Raw genomic sequence first — 25,249 nt, forward strand, 5'->3', positions numbered from 1 at the left:
TGATAAGGAGCCAGTGTTGACAGAACCGGCTAATATGGCCACACTTCCTGGTTCTAGTAAGAACTCTAGTTTCTTGAGTTGGTTTATCAGGCCTGCAGAGCAACCACCCATAAAGCATTACAATAATCTAGCCTTGAGGTCATGAACACATGAATTAACTTTTCTGTATCTGACATTGAGAGCATATGCTGTAATATAGAGACATTTTTAAGATGGAAAAAAGCGGTTTTACAAATAAGAGAAATGTGGCTTTCAAAAGAAAGATTGCACAAACATCATATCCGCACTTTTGTAGCAAATCTACACTTCTCAGTTTCTCCAGATGAAACGACCAAGGTAAACACACATGTGTTTCAAGTATAGTTTTAAAAGAGTTATTTTGCTCAGATTTTGCATAGCAAAAATATAAAAGTCTGCAATCAAAAGCAAATAATCTGATTATGAACTCAAACATTTCACATCAAATTTTTGAAAGACCAAAACGTTCTGGTAATCAAATTATATTTTTCTAAATGAACGATAAGTTACTATATATTTGCATTAATGTTCACTCATGGATTTTGTTGTAACAACACAAACATTATACATGTGCTCTACTGGCTTTTGAGAAAAAATGTATGCTGCAGTGGTTTTTCTCTTTTATTTTATCTGTTCAAACATCAGTGTGTCTGGTTTGATCTGTCAGTCGATAAACAGCTTCTGCTGGATGTTTGTCGTCTCTGTGTGTGTCAGCAGTTTGAGGCTGAAGCGTTTCTTCATTTTCTCTCCTGCTAATAAGAAGATCACAATCTTCCACTCTACACAAAACATCTTTACACTGAAATAAAGTGAATCCATAAACAGTCAAATAAGAGTCACAGGTCAGAGGTCAAATATGATTGACAGTTCACAGCACTAAAAAACACACCAGTAGATTCAGATATCTAATCCAATATTTCACTCTTCTGCTATTAGTTTTCATTCAGGCCCAGAATTCATTTGAAAATGTAAGATCAGCAAAAACTTGTTGATTTTCGTGACGGTAAAGCAGACGGATGTGTGAGCGGAAACTAACTGAGGATGGGGGAGGATTCACACACAACCAGATTAATATCACAATTCAGTGTGTTTCAGGTCAATCTGAGGGTTTTCAGACATTTTAAGAGTCACTATCGTGGGCTTTTCAGTGAACCGATGAAGAAAATGTTCCTCAAGTTAGTTTTGCTCTGTTTGTGGCGTCTGGATGGTGAGTTTGAAATGTGTTTTTAAGGTTTCAGTTGTGTCTGTTCTGGTACCATGTGATCAATTACTGGTTAAATTAGTTAGAGAAGATTAACATTCACTTTTAGTGTCAGCGACGGTGGCTGTAGTGAAGCGCACGACTCAGGGAATAACTTTAATCTAATAATCCTCACAATACACAGGAGAATCATGAGGAGAAACACAACCACGTAACGTAGATGATGAACTGAACAGAACTCAGGCTTTAAATAACAGGGAGATCATTGGAAGAACAGAAACAGGTCTGGGATTAATGAACTAATGATAGAGAACACAGGCAAATGGAAAATAAACCTAAACAGAACAAACACTTTACAGTTAAAAATAATTTAACTGTGATTTTACTGACAGATTAGGTTTGAATTCAGCTCTAAACTCACTGATTAACTAATATAATATAAATATGAACAGCATAAGTTTTAGTGTGACATTAAAGCATTAAAAACACTTGATGTTGGTTTGATAAAGCCTTCATTAAAATATTCATTTAAATGTGAATAATATTCTGCAGCAGTACAACAACAAAAGATGATGAATTAAAAAGAGAAATATGGAAAAATAACTAAAAAAAACACTTTTACTTTCATGTTTAATGTCTAATCTGTGAAAAACTCTGTTCTTCAGGTGTTGCAGGACAGTGTGGAGAAGTGAAGAAAGTAAGCGTGTCAGTGAAGGAGGGAGATTCAGTCACTCTAAACTCTGGTCGTACTGACGTAACGGATGCTGGTGCGATTGAGTGGAGGTTTGGATATGAACACATTTTAATAGCTGAAATCAATAAACGGGTCGACAGCTTCACTGTAAATGATGATGTTCTTGATGGGAGATTCAGAGACAGACTGAAACTGGACAATCAAACTGGATCTCTGACCATCACAAACATCACAACTGAACATGCTGGAGTTTATCAACTAGATAATTATATGTGGATTGATTTCTATCTCACTGTCAATGGTGAGTTTATACACACACACACACACACACACACACACACACACACACACACACACACATACACCTGTTTTTTCATTTACCATTTTGTTTATTTTTGTATATTATTTCAGTTTTAAACTTTAATTTAATAAGCCATTATTTTCTTTTTTTCTGTTTGTTCTGTTTGTTTGACAGTGTCATTGACGGAGGGAGATTCAGTCACTCTAAACTCTGATCTTACTAAATGGATGGATGTGATTGAGTTGAGGCTTGGATATGAAAACACTTTAATAGCTGAAATCAATAAACTGGACGTCAGATTCACTGTATATGATGAGAGATACAGAGACAGACTGAAGCAGGACAATCAAACTGGATCTCTGACCATCACAAACATCACAACTGAACATGCTGGAGTTTATCAACTAGATAATTATATGTGGATTGATTTCTATCTCACTGTCAATGGTGAGTTTATACACACACACACACACACACACACACACACACACACACACACACACACACACACATACACCTGTTTTTTCATTTACCATTTTGTTTATTTTTGTATATTATTTCAGTTTTAAACTTTAATTTAATAAGCCATTATTTTCTTTTTTTCTGTTTGTTCTGTTTGTTTGACAGTGTCATTGACGGAGGGAGATTCAGTCACTCTAAACTCTGATCTTACTAAATGGATGGATGTGATTGAGTTGAGGCTTGGATATGAAAACACTTTAATAGCTGAAATCAATAAACTGGACGTCAGATTCACTGTATATGATGAGAGATACAGAGACAGACTGAAGCAGGACAATCAAACTGGATTTCTGACCATCACAAACATCACATCTGAACATGCTGGATGTTATGAACAGAACATAATTTACAGAAGCCATTCTTTTGTTTGTCTCACTGTATACGGTGAGTTAAATATCATTTTCACATGTTTTATTTATTACAGATAGATCAAGATCTTATCATGACTAATTAGTTCAAATGACTTATCCCCTTACTTTTATTTATTTTTTTATTTTTTTATTTTGTTTACATTGACAGACAGGTTTATATTATTTATCTTTGTTTTATCTTTTGATCATTTTTGTTCCTCTCTGTGTTTCTTAATTCATCCTCATTTCTCTTTATTCTCTCGTCTTTTTCAGCTCGTCTGCCTGTTCCTGTCATCAGCAGTAACTCTTCACAATGTTCTTCATCATCATCAAATTGTTCATTGGTGTGTTCAGCTGTGAATGTGAGTCATGTGACTCTCTCCTGGTACAAAGGAAACAGTTTATTGTCCAGCATCAGTGTGTCTGATCTCAGCATCAGTCTCTCTCTACCTCTGGAGGTGGAATATCAGGATAAAAACACCTACAGCTGTGTGCTGAACAATCCCATCAGCCACCAGACTCAACATCTGAACATCACTCAACTCTGTCACACATGTTCAGGTACGGCAGTGCTGATTTTGTTGATGTCAGCGCTGATATTAGTGTTTATTGACTGAGATGATCTCAGTTTGATGTTTTTATTCCTCAGTCCACTGTTGTGGTCCTACTGAAGCTGTGATCCGATTGGTCCTCTCTGCTCTGGTGGGCGTGGCTACTGTCATTATTCTGGTTTATGACATTAGATCCAGAAGAGCTGAATGAGATCAAGCACATATTCACACATCAGGAACTTAACTGATAATGTAATTTCTCACACTGTACTTTTTATATACAAATATTTGTGAGATATATTAGTTTATGGCTTTATATGTTCATCTTTTTTTAATTAAATGTAGAACGCTGAATTTTAAGATTATTCAAGTGTGTTTTTTGTTCTTCTAGTGTTTTTGTCATGATAAATACTGATGATTATTTGAGCTTCTGTTCTCTGTTTCAGTGTCAGATTTTTAAAAATCATATTTGTATGGATTTATTGTTTACATTTCTCTCAAATATAAAAAAAGAACAAAGAGACACAGATCTCGCTTTACTATTGCTGTATATTTGTCATATGTATTTTCTATCAATAAAGTTTTCTTACTCTAAGGTTCAAGAGTCTCTCCATGTTTTAATACATTTATTATGTTGATCGCCCCCTGGAGGAATACAGACTTTATGTATATTCAATTTCAGCACTGCGCCACATATAACGCTTCAGATTTGTAAAAAAAAATAAAAAAAATATTTAAAGCATTATTTGTAAATACTTACATTATTATTAGGTAATTAATTTTCTATTTGTTTTTCTGTTCACAATAATAAACACATATCTTCAGCTTCTCCTTTAACCTGAGAAAATACTGATCTGGAACACATTATAATATACTTTGAGAACACAGTGAAATACATAAACACATCATATTGGCACTCCATTTCCTCCAACAGGCAACAAGGAAGTCTTTTGGCCCTATTTTAACGATCTAAGAACATGGTCTGAAGCACATGTGGATGTGAAAATAACAACTGTGTTGGGGCTGAAACTAGCAAAAAACACTTGCTTCACGCATGGCATAGCATTGCACCCGAGTGTATGATAGCCCTTTAAATCTCTAGTGTGATTTGTCTCTGTGGTCTCATCTGCGGAGCAACACCTCCACCTAGTGGCTCACCCTGAATTGGCATGCTATCAGGAGTTATTTGCTCAGCATCTGTAATGATATCCAGTGATTGTGCCTGTTTCTGCCACTAGATGGCACTGTGTTAAATATAATGTGACGAATACTATGCAATGAGTAACGAAGAATACAACCATATGTACACAAATCCAGAAGCACGTAAGGTGGCTTTACTACTGACAGTTGCTGGTCCACAACCTATTGTATAATACCTTTATCTTTGAAGAATTTTTAATCTTCTTTGAATGAAGATAACAACAAGAGCACAACTAAACCAGACACTGATATCCATGCTGGTGACCTCAAAAGAAACATTTTCAATAAAACATCTAAACCTCTGTTAATTCTCAATAAGAACTTATGTAGATGCCTGACAGAAAGTCAATCTGGTTAGTAATAAATGTGTGCAGTTTCTGATGCAGTGCAAATCTCTATTTCAAATATTTTATGGGACACAAATGAAATAAATTCACAGTGATAATATGCACACATTATTAGCACATTATAAATATTAGTTTATACATTTAAATGGCTGTCGGACAATTTAAGGTAGTCGTTTCTGTGCATGGCATTTTTACAGTAACATACTGTAGATTACAGTAAATCAACAGTACAATCAATCATAAATTACTGGCAACAGTGTTGCTAGTATTTTATTGTAAAAAAGCCTGGTAAGGTCTAACAGTGTGTTCAGATTTGAATTTAATATCTATGTCATGCTAAATGTACTCTGTCAATTCCAGTTTTCCTTTTTTTAATCTTTTAAGTCTTTTTTTCATTTACGGATGACTGACAAATATGAATCACATTCAGTTTATTAATACAATTATATAAATCTTACCTGTTTCATTTTTGTAAGACTTACAAATATGAATCAGTTTATTATTTGTTTATAAAACTATGTAATCCAAATGGATGGAAAATTTATAGGTAATTCAAATACATAAATCTTAAGTTTGGAAAAAAAAAATTGAGTGCATTAACTTCATAAATGTTACAGAACTGAAAGAAACCAGAGAACAGGAATGACCCTTTTAATGATTTTGCATGATTTGAATAAACATGACTCTGATTGTTTTTGTTACACATAATTTTAAGTAAAGTAAGATTAATGTGTTATATGACCAGTCATGTAAGTAAATACTGATTTTAGGTAAATAGACAAAGGCTACATAAAATAAAGAATCAGTCAGAAGCCCAAAACTAAAGTGCCACATACATTAAAATAGCATTAGATAATATGCATGCAAATAAAATGTTACACATTCTTGTGGAAACAAACTAAAGTTGTATCAGGACACTCATCAGCGGAACAAGTAACAGCATCAGAGAAGCACACAGACAAGAAGCCTCAGAGACCTTCACTTGGTCTGGGACCCACTTATCTGTGAACAGGGAATGTAATGCAATGCATTGAAATGTATTAATGTAGGAAACCATCATAAACATTTATTTACAAATATTAAAATAAATGAAATATTCACCTGTGTTCCCTTCAGATAACATCAGAGGACCCATGGATATAGAAGAGCTGTCATGAAAGTCCAGAGACCTGCTCTGTTTGTGATAATGTCTAGAGTTACAGTCCTGATAGTGAAAAGAGAGAAATCCAGCTGTGAATCTCTGTTCAATATCACTGAACAAACATGAGACATCCTCTCTGGAGTGCACAAAACCTCCAGCAGAGGGCAGCTAAAACATATATTTTAGCAGCCTTGAACATTAAACCTCACCATCATGGACACTTAGAGCAATATTTCACTGTCAACACATCAATGGTTATCAATGGTTCTTAATCCTTTACATTTACATTAACCATCTCAAAACTCACTGTTGAGCAGCGGTAGCTTGACAGAAGGCAAAGGTGAACAGCACAGTGCAGGTAAAGCTTAGTGGAGTTTTCAGTGAAGATAAACATCCTGAAGGAGAAACGGCTGGATGTCGAGAGGCCGTTCTGCAGCAGCTCCACTGTTTGGTCATTTGGATTGGGACACCTGAGAATATCAAGTGCTTTCATTTGAAACAATTCAATAAAAGAACAATATCCTGTAGGTCATCACACATTTACATTACATGTTCAAAGAATCTTGTGCTTTAGTTCTGACATACAAAAAGACAAAGTATGTAAGGCGATCCTAAAAGTTATATGATTATTATTTATTCAGTAAAATGTTACATGGAGTTTAGGCTAAGCTTAAAAGACCAGAAGAAAAGCACTGGTTTACTCGTTAACAATGAGATCCCAGCGGAGGCTGTAATCAGGGTCATTGACAGGTGTAGCCCAACACGTGTCCATCACCAGGGCAAACTGGCGGCTATCGACCCCCTCAACACGAACTTCCACATGCATCTCCTGGTCGAGTTCTGCATTCACTGCACCAGTAAAGGGCACGGTGAACTCATCATCCTCATATGGAATCATCCGAACCTGATATCTGCCTTCACCAGCGGGAAGAGTCTTGTGCACAACACGAAGTAACAAGATCTATGTTAAAACTACTTGTTAAAAAATAAAATAAATGCATTTTGACATTTACTCAATTGTGTGCAGTTTTAAACTATGAAATTTTTTCTTCTATGGAACACAAAAGCAGAATGCAATGACAAAAGTATCATTAAAACAGTCCATACTCATGCACTATATTTCAAATGTTCTGAATTCATGTGATATCTTTGTTTAAAGAACAGACCCAAAGTCATCATTGAAAATGTTGACATATGCACCCCAGACAGCAACATAGTGTCGGCTCAGATCCGGCCCAAATCTGTCCTGCATGGATTCCACACATACCAGATGTTGGCCGGATCTGGGCCAACACTATGTTGCTGTCTGGAGCTAGTTCTCTATGGTGGTTTCATAAGAATTAATCAGAGATGCAGGGATATGTGCAGGGATATTTTACTCATCAGAAATATTTGTTCTTAAGTCTGACTGATCTGTTCCTAGTGCAAACTACAACATAATTTCAGTTGCCTTGTAACACAGTGCATCTTTGAGTATGGAGGCCAGCTAGTAAGAGCTTTGCATGTATCCATGTGAGGTGGATGCGCTAACAAGGACGCTATAGAACACTGTCTCTAGTGTCAGTTGCCAGAAATGTGCAGGTAAACCTCACTCCCCTGCTCACAAGAGGCCCACTAGCGACTGACACCAGGGTCTTTAGCATCTTTGTTATCTCGCCTGCCTCCCATGCTGGTGGGCCCCGGTTCTAGTGCCACTCGGAGTAAGACAATTAGGACCAGAGTGGTTAAACTTGCATCTTTTCTGAAGCTTGAATGTCTCTATGAGGACTAACTGCATTACGTTTCCTACCTCCACAGATTTAATAAAGACATAGGGTTTGAACAACCTTAGGGTGATAAATCTAGAGCGTAAATAAAGGTACAATTGAAATCAAAATTTGTATTTGGCTCGCACCTCTTCGCACCTCGCACCGATTTCCACATTCATGGAAAAGATTTGTGTTTGAAGATAAACACAACTGAAAGAAAGCTTCAGGATCTTCTGTCTGCTAATGAGACCTTCTGACCTTGGTGTCCCCAGAATAAAGTTATCATAGATTAAATGATTGCCATTAGCCTGCAGACAACAAATATATTGTTTTGTTAAAAATAACATCAGAACTTTTCCATGAAGAGATGCATCAATTTTAGTCAAAATCTTGATGATGCAAGAGTCGAGCAATCCAAGTCTACTCAAACACATCCCAAAGTTTATCATTTAGGTTAGGGTCAGGATTCAGAGCTGCCAATTTGTGTGTGAAAATGATTCTTTGTGCTCCCTCTGATCTAGAGGTCTTCTTGGGTCCGAAAATCTGTACCTGATCCGAATCACTTCTTACCTGAACCCAACGTGCATAAATATTTTTTTAAAAAGAAAACCAGACCTGAGACATACTCTATAAAATTATCCCAAGACCGACCTGACTGGACCTTAAGGTATACAGCATTGATGTGTCCACACCCTGCAGCCCCGCAGTCAGTCAGGAAAAATCCTGGTGTCCTGCTGACTGATTTGACTGCTGCTCCATTACTTTCATTTATGTATTTAGTTAAATTCATATTATTGCCTGCCCGATGGATACAAGTTTGGATACAAGTTATTTCTGAGTTTGACTTTCAAATGTGACCAGTGGATTGGAAAAATAAACGTGATAGCTTGAAAAAAATCTAATTGATAGCCTAGTAAATCATGGATTTGTGCTGTCTGCATTTACCAAATCTCCAGCAAATCTCCACACAAAAAGAAAAGTCCTGCATGAACATGCAGCGTAGTGAAGCAAGTGGCTTTTCCTGTTGCATCTCATAGCTATAAGACAGATTTTTGTGTGCAAGGTTATAATTCATCACTGTAACCTCATAACATCCTATAACTTTTGGCACAATGTTATTTAGTTGACAATAAGATGATTAAGGTTTATTATTCAGGTGTTGTCAGGTTCACTAATAAACAGGGACTTTTATATACAAGTTAAATAATGGTGGAGAATGCGGGCACAGGTTCTAGAGTGTTGAGTGTTGTACACTCCTCCCACTGTCTTTTTGGGACTTTCAATAATGGTGGAGAATGCGGGCACAGGTTCCAGACTCTTTTGTGTGGAAGAGTGTTGTACACTCCCCCCTCCCACACTGTCTTTTTGGGACTTTGCAACAATGGTGGAGAATGCGGACACAGGTTCCAGACTCTTTTGTGTGGAAGAGTGTTGTACAGTCCCCCCACTGTCTTTTGGGGACTTTGCAACAATGATGGAGAAGGTGGGCACAGGTTCCAGACTCTTTTGTGTGGAAGAGTGTTGTGCACTCCTCCTCACTGACTTTTTGGGACTTTGAGAAAACTTAAGGGAGGTCTGTTTGGGCCCTTACTTTTGTTGTTAAAGATGTATCCATACAGACCTCCCTAAAGAGTCTCATAGAGATTCCCCAATGGTTAAATCAAACTCTTTTGGTTCAGGCATTCCAAGTATTTGGATGGTGTAAATAAATTTAAATTTAAACCTACCACAAGATTTGTACCACAGATGTGTTCATGATTATCAAAATGGAATTCCACTCTCCCATTCTGGACTGTTCCTTTGCAGCTGGGATCATTGAGGTGTAAGTGGTCAGCTGGAAAACCAGCCTCAAATAGCTGACAGCGAGACACAGACATTGAGCCAGAGCTGCTTTCACAGGTTTCTGAGAAATCTGAGAGAATGAAAACAGAAGGTAATCAATGACAAAATGTGAAATTTTCCACATTTTGATACCAACCAAATGAGTCAGAATGTGGTTGTGATCTGTTAGGGTCCTTTTTACATAAACAGCCATAAACACCATTTTTCATCCCACACCTTTCGTTCTCAGAGCAGTTGAGTTCAGAACAAGGATTTTCATCAACTAGGGGTGTGAAAGGGGGCGAAATACAATAATTCTTATTTTTCTTCTCTGCACTTCACCTCTGCTCTAGTATATTTTCTATTCTAGTTTTCTAATAAACCTTGCATTGTTCACTATGAATACTGTATTTTGAGCCATGTGAGCTCCTTAGCATGTGAAATGAGTACATAACATATAAAACACTAATCCTACAGATTGTTGTTGTGGTTTCAGCTGTAGTTTCTGAGGTTGTTTCGGTTGTGGTTGTCTCTGGAATGACAGTAGTATAGGTACCGTTTATATTGCTTACATCTGGAAAAAAAGAAAACAGAAAATATTGCATAAAAAATTATCTCTTACAAAAACAAAGTGCACATGTAATTAAATGTACCTGCACAGTATGCCAAACTGCATGTAGTTGGTCTCACAAATTTGTAGACAAAATATCCTCCTGGACAAGCTTTGACTTTAATGGGATTAGACTGGAAATAGCAGCAGTTAGAGTGACCACTCCATCCTCAACTGTTGGATGTCCACCGTTCAGCCACAGTGGAGCATAAGTGCCACAGCTATATTCAGAAACACATGTGTCTGGCATCTGAACGCTCTGACCCTCAATGAAGAGACGGTACCAGCCATCCCAGCTGACTGCAGTGTCACACATTATCTCAGAGGAATGTTGATTGTTTGGGGCATAGTAGTTGTAGCAGGGGTCAACAGGGGGAGCTGTTAGAAAAAAATGTTATGTACTTATTCACATAGTTGTAATAGTTGTGGTATGAATTTATAACTGTAGAACACTCTATACTTGAGCTGCACTCTATACTACACTTATTGTAAGTAAATTGTGTTTTCAGCAACAAAAGTACATTACAAACATATATAAATATATGGAGAGCTATCAAATTCCTAGTTGATTCTTTTAACTTATATCCATGTACATAAGTAATTTCCTGCCTCTGAGGCCTCTAAACAGTTTGAGGATGTGAAAGGGCTTATGAAAGTTTAAACGCATTCTCTGTTTATTTTTTATTGCAAAGAGTTAACAGGATTCAGTCTAGTGCTATGCAGAAGATGAGTCTTTATACAATTGTTGTCCTTTCCATCTCATTTGTATTGTATTCATTCTGTGAGCTGTTTTACTAGAGTCTAATGTGATTTTACTCATCTTTACTAGAGAATTTTTTTTTTCCATACCTCATGTAATGAGTCAAAAAGGGGGGGAAAGTCAAAGATGCTTGTGAGGATATTGACTATAGAAGGATTTAATACAATACCAGTGGTTGTGATTGGTGGAGTAATGGATTCTATGGATGGGATTGTCTCTGTTGTAGATTCTGGTGAGATGGAGATTCTGTTATAGAAACATTTTTTTTTTCAAAATCTCTAATTTTTAAACAAAACAAAACAAAAAAACAGAAAAGTAAATGAATGAAGTGTATATGAATGAATACCCACCTACACAGTAAGCACTACAAAATATTGGCTTGACAAACTCATAAACGTAGTAATCTCCTGGACAGGCTTTGACTCTTATAGGGTGGGATTTATAAGAACAGCAGTCATCCACAGATGAAGCACAGCAGTCACTCCACACTGAAACACAGACCTGACGGGTGACCACTCCATCTTCCAGCTGTGGGTGAGGGCTGTTGAGCCACAGTGGATAATAAGTGCCACACCTGCCATAATTAACACATGATTCTGGCATGTGAGTATTTTCACCATTGTGGAACAGTCGGTACCAGCCATTCCACTCCACATTATAATCACATCTATAGTTATAATAGTCAGTATAGTTGTCAGTGGCTCTCCAAGACTCATCCAGACTGGTATAGTTGTAACAGGGGTCGACACTTGGAGTGGAAAAAGGTACTATTTTGAAAAAGCAGAAAAGAGAACATTTTTTTTTAATATATATATATATATATAAAGAAATTACCTGCACAATATACAGGAGCTGGGATTGAAATCTTTGGCCTGGTAAATTTGTAGACATAATAATTTCCAGGACAAGCTTTGACTTGGATTGGGTTGGAGCTGTAGTGACTGCACTGATATTCGCGAGAGCCGTAAATTTCTCGACTAACAACGCCGTCTTCTATCTGAGGATGAGAACTACCAAGATACAGAGAACTAAAACCTCCACATGACATGTAAGACATACACCACTCAGGCATCTGAGCACTTGATCCATCAATGAAGAGTCGATACCAGCCATCCCATTCTACACGAGTGTCATCATGATCAGATATGTATCCATACATAGACCAGTAATTGAGTGTGCTTCTCAAGTAGTTATCTAGTATTTTGTAGTTATTGCATGGGTCATAATCTATGTTAGAGAGATAAAAACAAGGAACTTTATGAGGGCAAATTTGAACAACTCAAACATAGTAATAATCATGAGGTACTAGGAATATGCATGAAACCTTATTTGGAAAGTCTTGGATAATGGCTTAAAATTAAATAAGTTCTAAATTATAAAACAATATTCAGGAGACACAGTCACTCCTTGTGTTTGCTGGATAACAGGTGAGCCTGGGGGTAGCATAATATTATACATAAACCTCTAAAGTCACTGTGCAATTATGAGTGTGTGAGTGTAAACACATATTAATGAATTGAGCCATGTTGTTGTCTCCATGCGTCTCTCAAAAATCAGGCCTGGTAAGTGTAATATAGGCTAAACTAAAATACCACATCATACACATTTTCTACTGTGTGATATGTCTATTTAAACCTTGTATATGAAATGCTACACAAGTCAATTAAAATATGCTCAACACAATGGCAAATCAATTAGCCATCTCCATGTCATCTTTGAGAGTCTCTCAAAAATCAGCTCTGTCAGGAATAATATGAACTAAGATACCAAATCCTATAAATTTTTTCTACTAGCTACTTAATATGTCTATTTAAATGTTTTAAACCTTGTAATGGTATGACAAGCTATATGATATGTCTCTGTTTTGCTCTCTCTCTCTCTCTCAGAGATGGTAAGCATTTAATGTGGCCTTAATGTTGTAATTTGTTGCATTTGTATGCATAGTAAAAGTTGTTTTAAATCACTGAATATTTTAACTTGCATGTTGTCTAATCAGCTATTTTATAGGCTATAGCCTAGCCTTCTCTTATTTAAGGCTGAATGATACTCCTGACATAGGTTAACTCTGTACACAAATGGAAAATCCACATTAGAAGATATTTAAATAAATGTTATAATTATGATAATATATATATATATATATATATATATATATATATATATATATATATATATATATATATATATATATAAAATTATGAGTTATACAAGGCAGATTTGTTAAATGATAACTATGGCCCCATTTACACTACCCGGTTCAAGTGATCCAATTCCGATTTTTTCCTCCCATGTGGCACAGATCGGATATGAGTCACGACCGTGTAAGCAGGAAAAAAGCGCATGGATTCTGATTTTCACAGATCGGTTTCAGGCCTCATTCATATGTGGTTATAAATCAGATATGAATCGGATACAGGCGTTTGCGCCTGCAGTGTAAGCGGACAGATCGGATATTCCCCTGTAAATGCGACTCCTGCGTCATTGAAAAGTGAGGGTTTTTTAACATTTCGCGGTACAGACATACCTATAACAAACGGAGCATCTCTAGTTGACTGGTAGATTATTAATTTCATTTGTTTGTGTTAAATAAAAGAAGATCTGACGTTGAAATGAGTGCTTGTTGCCGCTGTTTTCAGTGACGACGGATCGTGCTCAGACGTGCGATTCAGTCCCGTTGTGGAGACTCTAACTATTTGTTCCATTGAAACCACAAAATAAAAAGCACACAAACTTGCAGCTGCCCTTGATATACAATCACTGATGAATGCATTGGTTTTAATGACAAAAAAACCAACTAGTAGGCCTATAGGACGGCGGATTCGAACCCATAAAGCTGTGAATATCTACTCGTACCCGATGTCTTTGGGTACGAGTTGCTCAACGCTGCTGCCTGCCAGCTGTCTGATCTACGCTCTGAGCTTCGTGGAGATTATCCTAAATCCTTCTCTTTATTCCTATTCACATAATATAACTTTCTTATTTTTCACTAGATTACTTAACCTATTGCATAGTATTACTAAACGGAACGATTTATTACTAGCAATCCACCAGCGTAATCACCTAGTGTTAGCCATAGCCTGCTAGCTACCGTCTACTTTCTTTTTTTCCTCTAAACCAACCTTCCTTGTCGATTGAATGGCGGATTTATCCGATGTATGTTATTCTGATCTGTCCTCGCCAGATCGGGAAGCTGTGGAGACGTTGCTGCCCGGCATTCATCGATCCACCGCGAGGTACAGCGTCCCGCACATCACCCTCGCCCCAGGCACCGGCAAGCGACCGAGACATCCAGCCAGCGAGTCCCGTGTGCGTTGCAGTTTTTCGGACGGCGTTCATCAAACACACGGTCAGTCATGTCCGACGATTATCATGTGTAGTAAATGCAACATGTACAGCTTAGCTCTTTCTGTCAGCAGTGAGACTTACACATGTGATAAATGCAGGGATATTGTCAGGCTGACAGAGAGAATCTCAGAATTAGAGACACGCATCCAAACTTTAATTGAGGATAGTGAGAATGAAAGGGCCTTAGATACTGCTTTGGATGCGACTAGCCTAGTAAACACTACACATTCGGTTCCGGTTGTAGAAGCCACGCAGCAGGCTAACTGGGTGACTGTGAGGCGGCATAATGACAAGAACAAACACCACTCTTCCGTTCCGATTAGAACATCAAACAGGTTCTCCCCACTCAGTGACGCACCCACTGAGAATCCTGTTGAAAGTGCCCTAGTAATTGGCGATTCTATTACACGGAACGTGAAAATAGAGACACCAGCCACCATAGTCACATGTTTGCCGGGGGCCAGAGCACCTGACATCAAAGCAAATTTAAAAGTGCTGGCTAATGCTAAACGTAAATATTCTAAAATCATTATCCACGTCGGCACAAATGATGTTCGACTTCGCCAGTCGGAGATCACTAAAATTAACATTAAAGAGGTGTGTGAACTCGCAAATTCAATGTCAGCAAAAGTAATTTGTTCTGGCCCTCTTCCTGTTCGTCGGAGTGATTAGATAGTTAGCAGGTTATCATCACTCAATGGCTGGCTGTCTAAGTGGTGTGCGCAGAATAATATAGGTTTCATAGACAATTGGAAAAGCTTTTGGGGCAGACCTGATCTGTTGAAAAGAGATGGTATTCATCCCTCCCGGGATGGTGCTGCTCTTCTCTCTAGAAATTTGGCAAATAGTCTTAGAGCTGAAACATGACAAACCAGGGCCCAGATCAGGACGCAGACAAACTGGCTAAACCGACCGTCTGCTAGCCGCCTCACGTCACAGAACTCAGATAATTCACAGCACATAGAAACACTTTCACCTAGATATTATCACATAGAGACTGTGTCTGTACCTCGAACTAGTAAATACAAAAAACTTCCAAAACCTTTTAAGGGTAAAAATTCAATTGATGTTCAAAAAATGAAAATCACAGATAAATCAGATAAACAAATAATAAAGCTTGGGTTACTGAATATTAGATCTATTTCTTCAAAAGCACTTATTGTAAATGAAATTATCACAGACAATAAACTAGACTTTCTGTGTTTGACAGAAACCTGGCTAAAACCAGACGATTACATTACTTTAAATGAATCTAGTCCTCAAGGTTATGATTATCGACACAATCCTCGACAGAAAGGCAAAGGGGGAGGTGTTGCTGTAATTTATAGTAATATATTCAGAATCATTCAAAAGAATTTCAAATATAATTCCTTTGAAGTGATGGTGCTTTATGTAACATTATGTAAGTTGACATTTGTGCTGGCTACTGTATACAGGCCACCAGGGCACCATACTGACTTTATCAAAGAATTTGCTGAGTTTCTATCAGAGTTAGTACTGGCTGCGGATAAAGTCCTTGTTGTTGGTGATTTTAATATCCATGTAGATAATAATAAAGACGCATTTGGATTGGCATTTGCAGATATTTTAAACTCTATTGGAGTTAGACAACACGTGTCAGGACCCACTCATTGTCGTAATCATACCCTAGATCTAATACTGTCGCATGGAATAGATATTGATGCTGTTGAAATTCTACAGCAGAGCGATGATATATCAGATCATTATTTAGTCTTGTGTATAATACAATTAGCCAAGGCTACAAAACCACCACCCAGCCATAAATATTGTAGAACCATCACGTCTACCACTAAAGATTGCTTTATAAATAATCTCCCCGAGCAGTTTCATCGCCTTAGTATAGCTGACAACTTAGAAGAACTTGATGCTGCAACAGAAACTATTGGCTCTCTCTTTTCCAGCACATTAGATGCGGTCGCTCCTTTACGTCTAAAGAAGATTAAGGAAACTAATCCAACGCCGTGGTATGATGAGCACACTCGGGCTCTAAAACGAGCTGTTAGAAAAGCTGAACGTAGTTGGAAGAAAACAAAACTAGAAGTTTTTCGCCTTTCGTGGAAAGAAAAAATGATTGAGTACAGAACAGCCATAAGAAATGCTAGATCTACTTATTTTTCAAATCTCTTAATAGAAAACAAACATAATCCTAGGTATTTATTTGACACAGTGGCTAAATTAACTAGAAACAGAGATTCAACTGCTGACGTTTCCATAGAGCACAGCAGTAATGACTTTATGAACTTCTTTACTTGCAAGATTGATAATATTAGAGAGAAAATTATAAACATGCAACCGTCTACAGTTTCTCTTCAGACAGTGCACTGTAGTGTCCCTGAGGTAAAACTAGAATCATTCGCCGCTATAGGAGAGGAAGAATTATCTAAACTTATCAAATCATCAAAATCAACGACATGTATGTTAGACCCAATGCCGACTAAACTACTGAAAGAAATGCTTCCAGAGGTCGTAGGTCCACTTCTTGATATCATTAATTCATCTTTAACACTAGGACACGTGCCAAAAACCTTTAAGCAGGCTATTATCAAACCTCTTATTAAAAAACCTCAACTAGATCCGAGAGATTTAGTAAATTACAGGCCAATCTCGAATCTACCTTTTCTGTCAAAGATACTAGAAAAGGCAGTTTCAACACAACTGTGTTCCTTTTTAGAAAGAAATGGAATCTGTGAGGATTTCCAGTCAGGATTTAGACCATACCATAGTACTGAGACTGCTCTCGTTAGAGTTACAAACGATCTACTCCTATCATCCGATCGTGGCTGTATTTCTCTATTAGTGTTATTAGATCTCAGTGCTGCTTTTGACACTATCGATCATAACATTCTTTTAAAAAGACTTGAAAACTATATTGGCATTAGTGGAATTGCTTTGGCATGGTTCAAATCATACTTATCTGACCGTTATCAGTCTGTGGTAGTTAATGAAGAGATGTCGTATCGATCACAGGTTAAATATGGGGTACCACAAGGCTCAGTATTAGGACCGTTGCTTTTCACTCTGTACATGCTGCCCTTAGGAGAGATAATTAGGAAGCATGGTGTTAGTTTTCACTGCTACGCTGACGATACTCAGCTCTATATTTCCTCGCGCCCTGACGAAACCTACAAATTCACAAAACTAACAGAATGCATAGCTGACATTAAAAACTGGATGACAAGAAATTTCTTATTATTAAATTCAGAAAAAACTGATTTCCTAATCTTTGGACCAAAAACTTCCTCACGAAAAAACCTTGAATACTCTCTAACACTTGACGGGTGCTCCATTAAACCTTCGTCCTCAGTTAGGAACCTGGGTGTGCTCTTTGATACCAATCTTTCATTTGAAAGTCATGTTTCTAGTATCTGTAAAACCGCCTTCTTCCATCTAAAAAATATATCTAAATTACGACAAATGCTCTCAATGACAAATGCGGAACAGTTGGTTCATGCATTCATGACCTCAAGACTAGATTATTGTAACGCTCTACTGGGTGGTTGTTCTGCTCGGCTTTTAAACAAACTACAGTTGGTCCAAAATGCGGCAGCTAGAGTTCTTACTAGAACCAGAAAGTATGACCATATTAGCCCAGTTCTGTCAACATTACATTGGCTCCCTATTAAACATCGTATAGATTTTAAAATCTTGCTACTTACTTATAAAGCTCTAAATGGTTTAGCTCCCCAGTACCTAAGTGAGCTCTTAATGCATTATAGTCTGCGTTTATTGCGATCTCAGAATTTAGGGCCAGTTGATAATACCCAGAATATCAAAATCAACTGAAGGCGGCAGATCCTTTTCCTATTTAGCACCTAAACTCTGGAACAATCTTCCTAGCATTGTTCGGGAAGCAGACACACTCTGTCAGTTTAAATCTAGACTAAAAACACATCTCTTTGCTCTTGCATACACATAACACATTATCAATACATTAACATTTTTCAAATCCGTTAAAGGATTGTTACGCTGCAATAATTAGGTCGGCCGGAACCGAGAACATTTCCTATAACACTAGATATACCTGTACATCAGAATAAGAATGGCATCTACGCTAATATCTGTCTCTCTGCTTATCCTGAGGTTTGCCGGGTGCTGGATCCAGGCCGTATCCAGGCCGTATCCAGATCAGATGGAGAACCTGCGTCTGGACCTGACTACAACGTAGCCCAGGAGACAATGGGCCTAGAGATCCAATTCTGGCTGCATCTAAAATTCAGATTTTTAATCCCCGTATCCGCTTACATATATTTATATATAATCGATTTTTAATCTCTATAATAAAAATGTACAATTCAGATTTTGATCTCCATATACATTTACATATATATATCTTCCAAGGGGTTTTTTCCCTCCTAGGACTTTTTTCCCAGTGCTAGCACGCTGGGTTTTCTCCTAGGGGTTTTTTTCCACCCCTGGAAGTCAGCCGACATTGGCTTAATGTAGCACCATCTTGTATATGTTACATATTACCACGCTTGTTTGTACAGTTTTAACCACTTCCCTTTTTTTCTGTGCTTCTAATATGTAAAGCTGCTTTGAAACAATTACCAATTGTAAAAGCGCTATATAAATAAATTTTATTTGACTTTTGACTTGACTATTATTCAACTTGCACGCTTCCAGCAGAGCTGCGTATGTATACTTTCATGAAATTTTTTTATTATTTTTATGTAGGGATGTAACTATTGCATTAAAAGGGTTTCTATATGAATTCATGTCAATAAATTAAGCTCAATGCACCATTGAAATTGATTTGTGATGTCATATAGGTTATTTTTGGTACGTTTTGCCAAGTGCAGTGTAAAAAGGAGACATCCGATACAGGTCACTTTTAAAAGAAATGTAAGCACGTCGTCCAAAAAAATCGGATATGGTCAAAAGATCGGATTTGTGCATTAGGACATGCAGTGTAAATGCGGCCTAAGAAGGAAACAGAATCACATTTAAAACAGTCTTCTCAAGTAATTTTAAATTACAGTTTTATCCAATACAGATACAGAGTCATTGCAAAAAACTTACTCGAGATGATACTGGATACAGTGATTATGTCTGGACTCACAGTGGAAACAACCTGTGAAATTGTGCTGACATCTTATATTTAAAAACAAAAACAAATTAAACATAAATTAAAAAAAAAAAAACAACAACTTAAAAGCAAGAAATGAAGTCAGGACTGAAATCATTTTAAAATGTATGAAATACTTTAAAAGTTAAAAAAGGGAGGAAAGCACAGTACCTGTGCAGTATCCGGCACACAGGAATTGTGGATTCACAAGTTCATAGACATAGTAATTGCCTGGGCATGCTTTCACTCTGATGGGTTTTGAGTTGTAATCACAGCAGCCTCCCCAATAATAACTACCACAGACATCCCTGATCACCACTCCATCCTCTATCTGAGGGTGAGGATCATTGAGCCACAGATTGATGTATGTGTTACAGCTGAATGAACTAACACAGGTCTCTGGCATCCGGATGTCCATCCCATTGTAGAAAAGTCGGTACCAGCCATTCCAGGAGAAAGAGTAATCACAGAAGTTAGCTCCACTTTCATTGTTGGCTCTCCAGGGACGATCCAGAGACTCATAGTTGTAGCAGGGATCACTGCTAATGTTTTTGAAAGCAACTGTCATAGACAAAAGAGATCTTTGTAAACACTGTCAAAATACTGTGTTTCATGGAAAAATTAATCAAACAGATCCTAGATAACAGGCAATGATTGAAACAATGTTAAATCAATGCTAATGTGTCAACGTTAACTTCAATGAATCAATATCACTATTGCACCCTCAATTAATGTTGAAAAAATGTCAACAAAATATCAATGGTAATGGCATTGAATCAATGTTTGCACTCTCAGAAAATGAAACAAAACTAAAACTGACTTAAAGCCACACAGCCTGGAATCAACTGAAGCTAAAAGAAGACAACAAATCTCTCAAGATCTCAGCAGAAGTTCTTTTTGAGAATAAACAGAGGTTTAGATGTTGATGTTTTATTGAAAATATTTGGTCACCATTATGGTGACCAGTGTCTCGTTTAGTTGGACAGTTTGTCTCTTGGCTTTTTGTGTGAGTTTGTGGTCTTTGTAACAGTGTTTACCAAAACACATAACTGCCACAAAGGCTTTTACTGAAAGATGAAGCAGTTCCCACTTTAAAAGCAAAATCTGCTGTTTATTGGCTTCAAACTGTAAGTACGTTTTATTGTTTGTACATGTCTTTTAAACGTAGTTCTGTTGCAATTTGTGGTTGAATTAAGGACATAACCAAAGACCAACACGTTTTTGCTTTGCTAGCCAGTTAGCTAAATTCTAGTGCATACTTCTTCAACAAACAGCAACAAACTTCTATGTTCATAGACAAACAGTTGTTAATGCTATAAATTAAATGCTACCTTTACCAACTCAGTCATGTATTCGGCTACAGTAAAGCTTTAATCAGGATAAAACTGTATTTTGAAAGCTAACAAACAGCAGTGACAGCATCTAAACACTTTGACAAGTAAAAAATGAAATACCATTCATAAACGTCTTTTAAAAGCTGCGATTGCAGAGGTTCTGATACAGCAATATAGACGCCATTATTTACATTTAAAACAAAGCCCATGTAACGGTAACAACTAATGGTAAGGGGCGTGGCGTTTCCAGATGCTTCAGCGAATCACGATACACTGGGCTAGCTAAACACAATAAGTATTTCAGAGGGAGTGACTTCATAGAAGCAGGAAGTCAAACGAGCCGTTCGAATGACAATGGAAACAGAGGTGTAGAATAAAGATAAAATATATGAAAAATACGGCTTTTTTTTAAAAACCAAGCATTAAGACATTAAATGTTAAACTGCGCCCCAAAAACACAATCAAGCCTAGAAAAAAACACTGAACCTTTAATTTTCAACAAACAATTAAGATGCATCTTCACACCAAGTGCAATAACTATAATGATAACTATAATTCTATGACAATAGCAGAGCACACACCACAATCAACAATAATGGGTTAAAGAGGAACAATACTCTTAAAATTATATTTCTTTTTTCAGCAGATCAGTGATAAAACGTAGACAGCCAATTAGAATCCACCTGTCTTTAAAGAGCTTGAGAATTTAAAGCAGAGGATGATTTAACTAATATGTGCACTTATCAAAACAATATTGTGCATTGGTGTGGATGCTCAAATAGCTATCATTATAGTTACCTTTATAGTTTTAGTTATTTGTTTGAACAGGCCTTTAAAATTTTACCTGCACAATATGTAGGTCTGGAGGCTGATATGTTGGGTTTGACAAATTCATAGACATAATAATCTCCTGGACAGGCTTTGACTCGTATGGATGTGGATCTGTAGGCGCCACACTGATGGGAATACCCATACCACCACCATGAATGAGCTCCCACAACTTCAAGGTCCACCACTCCATCCTCAAGTGCTGGATGAGAACCATTGAGATACAGTCCAGTTTCACCACCACATTGCATATAACTCACACACCACTCCAACATCTGGGCACTTTCTCCATTCAAATACAGCCGATACCAGCCACTCCATTCAACAAGGGTGTCATCACGCCCAGAGTATTGGATTTGCTGTATGTCTCTCCAGGAATCATCAAGAGTGTTTAATCATAGCATGGATCAGAGATGGAAGTCGTAGGTTTTGAGACAGACAACAGACAGTCGATGATACTTAGTAATTTTACTCCTCAGTATTCCTTATTTACTTGTTCTTGCTGGACTGTAGAATTTATCTGTATTAGGCTTGTTATAGTAGCACCTGTTTCTATTTGAACAGCAAGTTTTTTTTTTTTTTTTTTAAATCAGTAGAGTGGCTTTGAATCATTTTAAAAAATAAATGCTTATCGATAAGGTGAAAATAATGTTTAACAGTTATTGTGTATTTGCAGGGGGGAAAAAACAATGTAATTTTCTTAAAAATGTGATTATGGCCATTAGGGCTGCACGATATATCGCATGCGATTGTCACGCACATTTTGTCAGTAAAGCCGGTTCCCTGATTACCGCTAAATCGCCATCACCTGCTTTAAAATGGAGCGGCATTTAATAGACAGAAGCGTAGATCACTGACAAGCCATGCAATATCGCGTTCATATCGCAGATGTATCGCTTTCTATAATGAACGTGATATTGCGTGGTTTGACGGTGAACTACGGCTCTGTCTATTAAATGCGGCTCCATTTGAAAGCAGGTGATGGCGATTTAGCGGTAATCAGGGAACCGGCTTTACTGACAAAATCCGCGTGACAATCTCACGCGATATATCACCCAGCCCTAATGGCCATCACATCTACTATCATGTCTCTCTAGGTGGTTTTCAGGTCCTGCTGTTCCTGCTCTGACCACTCGGTGATGTCAAAGTTTTGCTGTCAATCATGGATCATCACACCTGCTACTCCACCCATCTCACCTGTTCAGCTGAATTTCTCAAAAGCATTGTACGCCTGAAACCCTATTTAGACAGGATTAGTTTTACATGAAGAGGTGGGGCAAAGTAATTATTACCAGAGCTTCTCAGTGATTTTAATCTTGTCCAAATGTGCCATCTCAGTAATCATTATGAACTAAGTCAGTAAAAATTATTTCCTGTTTAAAAACATTTTTTTTAAGAGCAGAGGTACATAAAGAAGCATTCAGTTGAATTCTAGTTGGTGGGACAAGTCTGTGGCAAACCTTAAATATTTTTTGCATAGCATTCAGATAACTAAGTAACTCAAGGTTAGAGGCACAAAACTTCTTTTAGCTTTAGGCCAATTACCAACAGAATCTGAATTTAATTACATTTTTTAATAAATTGTTCATATATATCAGCAACATAAGATGCATCTCATGCAAAGTGGCCATTAGAATTAGAAATCTGCTGCAACTCAATTCAATCATATTAAGTTCAGCTTACTACAATGAAATTTTGAGTTCACACATTTTTTTTTCTATTAAGTACAATGAACGTTCATTATTATTTGAGTGAAACAAACTCATTTAATTTTTAATTAATTTCACTGTTCGGTTTTACAGTTCAGTAGCAGCAGCAAAATAAAGAAAACAAACATGATGTGCAATCTGCAGTCTCTTTCTCAATGAAGTCCATTCTGATAGTCGTTACAAAATGAACTGTACCTAATGTGAATACTTATCACACAAACATGAGACATATGTCTAAATAAACGTTGAAATGTCAGGTTTTAAATAATGTAAGTCAAATCAAAATGGAATTGACTTACAATTTTCTATTACAAGCCCATGATTGCAGCGCACAGACCTAAATACCTTGGTTAAATACAGCAGTTAAAATGTATTATTTGTGTCTGGGTCTTCAGATGACTATAAAAAAATTATAATTTCTTGAAATTATGTAATGGATCTCAGTTTCATATTACATATTATAGATATTTTAGCCTAATAAGAAAGGTTTTTTTTATTAGGATTTTTTAGTGAAGAATGTCAAACGCTTACTCAAGTCACCTATATCGTAATTTATTTATTAACTTCTTACTTTTCAAATCAAATACATAAGCACCTTAAAGTTACAACTGCGTGATGTAACCACTTTATAAATGTATGCTGCAAAAAAATATAAAAAATTATCATTAAGTTGACAACAATGTTTTTATGTTTTACACACACACACACAAAAATAACTTTAAGCCAGTTTAATGTAATTTATGTTGAAAACAGCCAAGTTTATTGTGCTTAAATATTTATTTATTTTTCAACAGTGCTCTAAGTAGTTTTGAACATTAAAAACTTAAGGCTACATACAGAAAGAATCCAAAAATGTGTGCTCTAAACTGCTAAATATGACCCTTCTTTATTCTCTACATTTTTAACAGAAAGCAAAGAATGAAAAGAGGAAGAAACAGGAGATTAAATGAAGTGCAAGAATGATTGTACCTGTTGTTTGTCCATTGGTTATTTCACCTGTTAAACACAAAATATAGATTTAATATCGTGAAGATATTAAGCCATTTTACATGACAGATTTTAAACACTCACCATTAATCAGCAGCAGTAGTGACACACACAGTGAGATTAGAAACCTCATTATGACAAACGGCAAATGCACACACATAAGAAAAAAATCTTATTTTAATTATATTCTTTGTGCATATTTGTAAAAACAACTTTTTTTTTTTTTTTTTGCATTAAAAGTCATTTGAGCTCAAAAGGTAAACTGAAGAGAAAAATAGCTTTACCTGCTGCTTCAGACCAAACTCTGTGTGATTCTCTCTTCAGCAGTTCAATACAGTGATGCTGAACTGCAGATCTCACAGTCTTATCAGTGCTTAAATAAATGTGGGTGGAATTTCACTAAAAACATGTAATTTCTCAACAATAGCTTAAACAGGTTTTTCATGTGACATAAGCTGTTCGTCACATTACATTGTTTCTTTGCATAGACCCATCATTTAGAAAGACATTCTTCCGTTCTGAGCTTGAATAGATGAATGGAGATGGAATGACAATGAGTTGGTTTGTTTATTTGTTTTATATATTTTGCAGATGCTTTTATCTCTAACTTACACTGAACTCAAGGTACACTTCTGCTTTTCCGGAGAATCGAATGCATGATCTTGGCATTGCTAGTGCAACGTTCGGCTGTCTGAG

General features: G+C 36.8%; 1 protein-coding gene and 1 pseudogene across 1 annotated transcript; one reads left to right on the forward strand and one right to left on the reverse strand.

The window, feature by feature from the left end:
* Positions 1 to 1,142: 1,142 nt before the first annotated feature.
* Positions 1,143 to 3,703, forward strand: LOC137028234 (CD48 antigen-like). The gene is made up of 4 exons (XM_067397005.1): positions 1,143 to 1,225; positions 1,885 to 2,218; positions 3,089 to 3,120; positions 3,360 to 3,703. The coding sequence occupies exons 1-4, from the start codon at positions 1,174 to 1,176 to the stop codon at positions 3,701 to 3,703; spliced, it is 762 nt and encodes a 253-aa protein (XP_067253106.1). The 5' UTR covers positions 1,143 to 1,173.
* A 2,379-nt stretch (positions 3,704 to 6,082) lies between these two features.
* On the reverse strand, positions 6,083 to 24,686 carry LOC137028235 (uncharacterized; annotated as a pseudogene).
* Between the last annotated feature and the right edge of the window lie 563 nt (positions 24,687 to 25,249).

Source organism: Chanodichthys erythropterus, chromosome 10, assembly GCF_024489055.1.
Source record: "Chanodichthys erythropterus isolate Z2021 chromosome 10, ASM2448905v1, whole genome shotgun sequence".
NCBI lineage: Eukaryota > Metazoa > Chordata > Actinopteri > Cypriniformes > Xenocyprididae > Chanodichthys > Chanodichthys erythropterus.

Bases quoted from the DNA above. Each gene is read 5' to 3' on its own strand.
- LOC137028234 (XM_067397005.1), top strand. From the start codon at position 1,174: ATGAAGAAAATGTTCCTCAAGTTAGTTTTGCTCTGTTTGTGGCGTCTG. The intron at 1,226-1,884 runs GTGAGTTTGAAA...TCTGTTCTTCAG, and splicing joins CTGTTTGTGGCGTCTGGATG to GTGTTGCAGGACAGTGTGGA. The intron at 2,219-3,088 runs GTTTATACACAC...CATAATTTACAG, and splicing joins TATCTCACTGTCAATGGTGA to AAGCCATTCTTTTGTTTGTC.